Here is a 7,114-nt window from a genome sequence, read left to right on the forward strand (position 1 = left end):
TTCTGTCTCTGTGGACAACATTTCCATTCAACCAGTCCAGCAAGCCCGCAGTCTTGGTTTTATCTTTGACTCTTCTCTGTCGTGTATCCCTCAGATCCAGACCACAGCCAAGGCTTGTAGATTCTTTTTGTACAATATTGCCAAAATCCGACCATATCTCTCCGCCTCTACTGCCAAGATCCTGGTCCATGCCCTTGTGATCTCACGACTTGATTACTGTAATGTCCTCCTGGCTGGGCTTCCTCTTTCTCACCTCCGTCCTTTAATCTCTGTCCAGCATTCAGCTGCACGCATTATCACTTCCACCCACCGCTCTGACCACATCTCTCCTGTCTTGGCATCCCTTCACTGGCTCCCCCTCCCTTTCCGCATTCAGTATAAGCTCCTGCTGTCGACATTCAAAGCCCTCCATGGACTGGCCCCTCCTTACTTATCCGACCTTCTTTCTCCTCACCTTCCCACCAGGGCCCTCCGTTCTGGTAGTCAAGGTCTGCTGTCCCAGCCCAGGATTTCCTCTGCCCCATCTCGGATTCGCCCCTTTTCACTTGCTGCCCCTCACTCCTGGAACCTTCTTCCTCCACAAGCAAGAGCCATCACTTCTTTAACCAGCTTCAAAACGGAGTTGAAAACCATCCTATTCAGAGAAGCCTTCCCAGGCATCGCATAATTGTCGCTTACTATCTGATGTTCTGTTGGCTGTTTATCGATCCATTTCCTGTATTGCTATGTACTGTATATGTATTATCCTACTTGTGAGTATGTATTTTCCCTGGAGAATGATTAACCTTCCATTATGAAGCCAAGCCCTCCCTCCAGTCCATCTGCCTTGGTCCAGGCCTCGGAGGTTGAGAGGAACTGCTGGACCTCTTACCCTTTCCCGTCACCACCCCCTTCTCCTTCTGTGTCATGTCTTTTTAGATTGTAAGCCTGAGGGCAGGGAACCGTCTAACTAAAAAGATTGCATGTACAGCGCTGTGTAAATTTACAGCGCTTCATAAATAAAGGTTAATAATAATAATAATAATACTGTGTGAGTCTAGGTTGGGAGGAGTGATTTACATGTTAATCTGTGTTTTGTTCTGTTGTTGAATGGCAAGGCCTCAGGGTGGGAGGATATGCAAAGAGGATTTTTGTGGCACACTGGATTAAATCTGCAGTGTGTTTTGGTCCTTGGAGGGTGAAAGGTGACCAACTTTCCCCACAGTCAGCCAGCATTTCCCCACCAAAATAAGCAACTGTTGCAAGGAAGTTTATTTAGGAGGATTTCATTCATTTACAGAAGAATGAGTTTGAACTTAATAATGAATAAATGCATAAAACCAACAAAGAAAAATAAAATTTATTTTCTTAATGATACGGCATAACGACTAAGCATAAATAAGTGTTATCATATATACAGTATTCTTCCTTATAATGCCCCCACTTTTCCACTCATTGAACTATTCCTTGTAATGTTATGGGAGAAGTCTCCCCAGGTTTGCTGTCTAGCCGTGGCACTCAGGTAAAGGTATAAACTGTGGTTTATTTGCTGAAAAGCACACGCTCAAAACCAAGCAAGCAGTGAATGGTTCCCCACCCCCATAAATTTTAACCTTATGAAATGTGGGATCCGAACAAGATGAAGGGGGGGGGGTGATACTGCAAGAAATTAAGATAAAATGCTTAAGTACAGTTAAAGGAAAAAAAAGCAAAATAAACTTTGGTGTTCTCTACCTCGCTGTGGGCTTTGGCTCTTTTGTGCCAAGCAAGCAGACTCACCACATTGTGCAGTAACACCCTCTTTCTTCTACAGTTGGCCTTCCATATCCATGGATTCTTTAGTCACAGATTCAATCATCCACGGCTCAAAAATGTTTTTTAAATAAAAATTCCAAAAGGCAAATCTTGATTTTGTCATTTTACATAAATTTTACTCTGCCACTGTTCTTAATGGTACCTGAGCATCCACAGATTTTGGTATCCACAGGAACCAAACCCCAGCAGATACCAAGTGTAGAGAAATCAGTCAAGACCAGCCATTTGGTATGAATGGTTTAATTGACTCTGACCAACCGGACCAACACTTGGCCAATTTAATTGACATTTGAATCAGACAAGTCTTGTACTTTTAAAGGCAGAAAAGCAGGTAGGGGAAAATACAGGATCGTTAATTTTTGCATGATTGGTTAATCATCAACCTTTGGATCCAGGTGCAGGTAATAGCTAACTTTAGTAATTAACTAAAGGAAGGGATAGATTATTTATCTGTCTGGCAGGTAGAGATTCCTCCACTTAATCCGATAGGCAAACGGTTCCTATCATGTTTGCATGGGTGTGCGGAATGCCTTTGGTTAATTAGGAAGAATTTCCCCCACAACCAAGGGCTCACTGTACTTGTAAATCGTGCCTCTGGGCTTCTTCCCTCTTTGCTGAACCATCCAGGTTTCAGTGTAAGATTTCCCCTCAGCAACTGGCAACAAACGCCTGCCCTTTCTAGACTCTACATGACCCTCTATACGTTCAGCGCAACAGTGCCACAAACAAGAAACCACATCCTCTTGAAACAGTGCTACAGGGGCCACTTTCCCAGAAAAGTCGCTTCCTTACTCCATGAAGACTAGATCAACAGTTTATGCTACAGAAAAGTAAGCTCTTATCTACCTTTACATCCACAAGCATACAACGATTGTCCTAAGTAAGTACAAACAGCACTCCATATCCAAGGATTTTTTTATCCATGGATTGGATCATCCATGACTTGAAAATATTCAAAAATATATAAATTCCAAAAAAGAAACCTTGATTTTGCTCCTTTATATATTTTACTATGCCATTGTAAATAATTGGACCTGAGCATCCACAGATGTTGGTATCCATAATGGGTCCTGGAACCAAACATCAGCATATACCAAGAGACCATTGTATAGTAAATGACTGGAATGAATATGTTTCACTAGAATGTAGGTTTGGCCAATTAATATAATACTGATATGATTTTTTTTTTCATTCTAGCCATGCATTTGAATAAAAGCAATATGATACCAGCAGTTTATGCCTAACATGGAATTTTCCTTTTTTAAAAGCAGTTGCACAATTATTTTATGATTTTTTTTATCAAGCTATCCATGGTCCTTTCCTCATCAATTTCTGCAGGCTCAGTTCCCATCTGTGTATATATGTGAGGTTGGGATGGGTTTTCGTTGTCTCGCTGTGCACTTGTTTACACTGAATCCATTTACTCAAGAAACCTATTTCCCAAAAGAACTCAAAAGCACTCATGAAAGAAACCTAAGTTATTTCTCTCAGTATATAGTATCTCCCCATAATAATCTTTGCCCCAAGAGAATGGTTCGGTTCTGAACGTTAGATTTTCCTTATAGTTGCTCCAATATCTTAACCCCTTTCACTTGCCATTTTTTATAACTCTATGGTATCTTTTTTTCCCTACAGGTGTAGCGATTAGAATTGTACACAATATTTCAGAGGTGGTTGTATCACCAATTTCTATAATATTGGTAGTTTTATTTTCAATTCCCTATCTGGTTCTGCCCAACATGGAACAACAATAACAACAATTTGGTTCCTCTTCCAACAGCAGCTGCACATCTGGCCAACATTTTCATTGCACTATCTAGCACGATCCAAAAATAGCCTTTCTAAGGGAGCATCTACACTGTTGAAATCCTGCAGCTTGGCACTGCTTTAACTCCCATGGCTCCATCCTGTGGAATCCTTATATAGTTTGTAGTTTGGTGAGGCATCAGCCTCTTTGGCAGAGAAGGCTAAAGACCTTGCAAAACTGCAAATCCCAGGATTCCATAGGATGGACCTACAGCACTTAAAGTGGTGTCAAACTGCATTATTCCTGCAGTGTAGAGGCACCTCTAGTCAGTCACTGGAACCTCAGAGCCCATCAATATATAGGCGAGCTTGGGATTTTATTTTATTTTTTGTCCCACTTTGCTTGCATTGAACCCCAATTTGCCACTTACTTCAGACTCTAGAAAACAGTCTGAAAAGAAATCCAGGTTATTTGTCTTACCTTGCCAGTCACCTGGGTGGGATGGCCTACCTTGTACTGTAGGAAAGCCTCTTCCAGGGGAAAAACAGTGTGCCCTTGGTGCTCCTTGGCCGTGTTGCACACCACACAGATGGGGGTTTCGTCCTCTCTGCAGAAGAGTTTCAGGGGCTCCTGATGAATCTTGCATGCTCCCCTCTTCTCTTCTCTTGCACCTTCTCTCTCTTTCTCCTCCTGGAGTTTCTTGACAAGTTCTGCAACATTTGCCAGTTGCCTGTTTGGCCTGAAGTTACTTTGCTGAATTGTTTCTCTGCACTGAGGGCAGGAACCCTCCTCCTGAGATGCCCCCCAGCACTGGGTGAGGCAGGCCTGGCAGAAATTGTGCCCACAGTCTGTGATCACTGGGTCTGTGAAGAAGTCCAGACAGAGAGGACAAGCGGTTTCCTCACAGAGACTCTTGACTGGATTTTCTCCAGCCATGGCTGCCTTTCTCTGAAGTGGAAGAACAAGCCTGTTATCTTTTTGTTCGGCCCCTGTTTCTTTTCCTGGAATCTCTTCAGATAGGGGAGGAGGTTCCTCACTGAAATTTAAGTCAAGACTAAAAGCCGGAATGAGCTGGAGAGGAGCCCCTGATACTGTATACTGATGCCAGTAAATACTTTAAAAAAATGATTGGAAAAGAGTAAACTTCAGTTTCTGCACAATAATGTTGGGTGATTGGAATAACAAGATTTTTATTTTATTTTTTTAAATATTTTTAAGTCTGTTCCAACCACAAACTATTTGGAAGTTGAAGATGTGATCCAGAAATCTCTTCCTAAAGCCCCTTGAATTAATCAATTAATAGAAAGTGGTCAATTTTGTGGCTAGACAATGGCCCTGTTACCCACAAGTGGGCTCTTTCGGTAGCCACAGCATGCTCTTGATGTGCTCAGAGGCTCCCCATTTTTAGGAAAGGAAGAAGTTGCGCAGAACATCTGTAGACTTAGGTCTACTTCCTCAGATCCCTTTGGTCCAAATGCATCGAGATAGTAGACTTAAGTCTACAAAAGCTCATGCTACCAACTCTTTTTTTAGTCTTGTTACGGCGGGAATCAAATAGTAACTTACAATGACGGAGACAACAGCCAGAAGTTCAGTAGCTCAGAATGCTGTTTATTTGCTATAGCAAGAGACTGACCCTTTGATCACTTCAAGAAGAGCCAGGGTTGGAGGGAGGCTGGTGGCTCTCCTTTATGCACAGAAACCACAGAAACCACAAGCGTCACAAGTGTTCAGTTTGACCAGACAATTACCACCATGTCTCTTCATTGTTTTCTGCACACTTAAGCTAGCAACCTAAGCAAGTGTAATTTGCAATCCTTGCAAGCTAGCAAGTTAACATGTGGCCCCCTTGTCCCCCATGTCTCCCCCTCCCCTATATATTTCTCGTTAGTCTAACCGCAGGACAAAATTTCCGGACAGCGATTTCCGGTATACACCTATGCAATTTGGTTATCCCTTGTCACACATCTCTTACAGTTAGGTTTGGCAATTTCTTGTCACATAGCAACTTTGAATTGTCAATGGCTTCTAGGTATCATTTAATTACCTTTAGCCCTTAATTTAGCCTCCTTTTTACCCTATCAGTCTCAAAGGTGCTACAAGATCTCTCTACATATTGATTCTGCAGACTAACATGGCTATATCTTTGATTCCCCCCCATTGTTATGTTTGCCTTGCAAATTCCACAGTTGAGCCCTGACAGCATAGAAATGAATTCCCAGCCTGGAAGCTATAATAGAATTCTGGGGCCCATTCACACTGCATTTTAACCTGGGCTCCAATCCGATTTAAATGAGGGTCATTCATACTTGTGCTGGGGTTTCATGACTCGAATCAGGGTGGTCATTCACACTTGCTCCGGGGTATTCTAACCCAATTGGGGGGGCAGTGTAAATCCCCCTTAACCCAGGGTTTTTTGCCATAGATTTTCTTGCGGTTCTTTTCAAAAGAACCAGTTTTTGCCAATGGGAACTTGAAAATCGTTCCCATCCGATTCCTTCTTTCCTCCTCCTCTCCCTCAGCCACCCCCGTTCTTGCCTCCCTCCAGCCACCTCCGTGTGCAACCCCTGATCTTGCCTCAATTTGCCCCCTCTGTTCTTCTCCTTCCTCTTCCTTCCTCCTGTCACCTCGATCTTGCCCCCCTTGGCCCCCTCTGTTCTTCTGCTTCCTCCTCTTCCTCTCCCACATCCACCTCCACGCTTCATCTCCTTCCTCCTCCCCCCCTTCTGCCAGGATCGTGGCATTTTACCCAAATGTGAACAGAACACCAGAGTAAAATGCCACGATCGTGGCAAATCAATGCCACGGATAGAATTGATCCCGGCAATAAATACCATGGAGAGATTCGACTGTGACATTCCATGGAAATAACCCGGTTCCCACACCAGGTTATTTCTCCAGTGTGAATGGGGCAGAGGAAGATGGGCGAACACTCACCCTGCAAGGTTCTTCTGCTGCTTGGCTTCCTCCCAAGGAGAAGGTCAGGTAGAGGAGGACAGGCAAACACTCACCCTGCAAGGCTCCTCCTCTGCCTGGCTTTCTCCTGAGTGCAGTGGAGGAGTAAGAGGGGCCAGTGCTCACCCCACATGGCTCCTCTGCTGCTCAGCCTTCTCTGGAGAAGTCAAGATGGAGGAGGAGAAAGACAGGCAAGGCTTCTCCACCACTTGACTTTCTCCTGAGGAGAGGACCAGGCAGAGGAAGAGGATGGAATTAATATTAATAATATTTATTATTATTATTATCATCTTCATTATCATCTGTGGTCAAAGAAGTTTAGCCTATTTTAATTTTGGCTTCTTCCTACTGCCAGTTTGTGCATGTCTGTCCTAAAGGCTACTGTTTCCCCTTGTTCTTCTTGCTCACCAATACTTTGACAGAAGACCCCTCTGATGCCCCCTTTCCCCCTCACCACCCCCTGGATCTTTCCACCAGTGTTGCCAACAAGCCTCGGAGATAATTCCCAGAAATGTTTGTCCAAAACCCGCTGAATCCCTCCAGATCACATGGAATATTCAGTCACAATTCCCGGAAAATTCCCATAATGTTAAAATGGCAGATGATTTGCAAATAAAC

The 7,114-nt window shown here is 43.6% G+C and overlaps 1 protein-coding gene across 1 annotated transcript in view; it reads right to left on the bottom strand.

Annotated features, from left to right (window-relative positions):
- Nucleotides 1-4,527, bottom strand: part of LOC121923871 (zinc finger protein RFP-like) — a 6,590-nt gene extending 2,063 nt beyond the window's left edge. Inside the window, exon 1 of the mRNA XM_042454764.1 lies at nucleotides 4,022-4,527. Coding sequence (XP_042310698.1) covers nucleotides 4,022-4,477 — 456 coding nt within the window. The 5' untranslated portion in view covers nucleotides 4,478-4,527. The remainder of the gene's footprint in view (nucleotides 1-4,021) is intronic.
- Between the last annotated feature and the right edge of the window lie 2,587 nt (nucleotides 4,528-7,114).

The sequence above is a fragment of the Sceloporus undulatus genome, chromosome 2 (genome assembly GCF_019175285.1).
Source record: "Sceloporus undulatus isolate JIND9_A2432 ecotype Alabama chromosome 2, SceUnd_v1.1, whole genome shotgun sequence".
Classification (NCBI taxonomy): Eukaryota; Metazoa; Chordata; class Lepidosauria; order Squamata; family Phrynosomatidae; genus Sceloporus; species Sceloporus undulatus.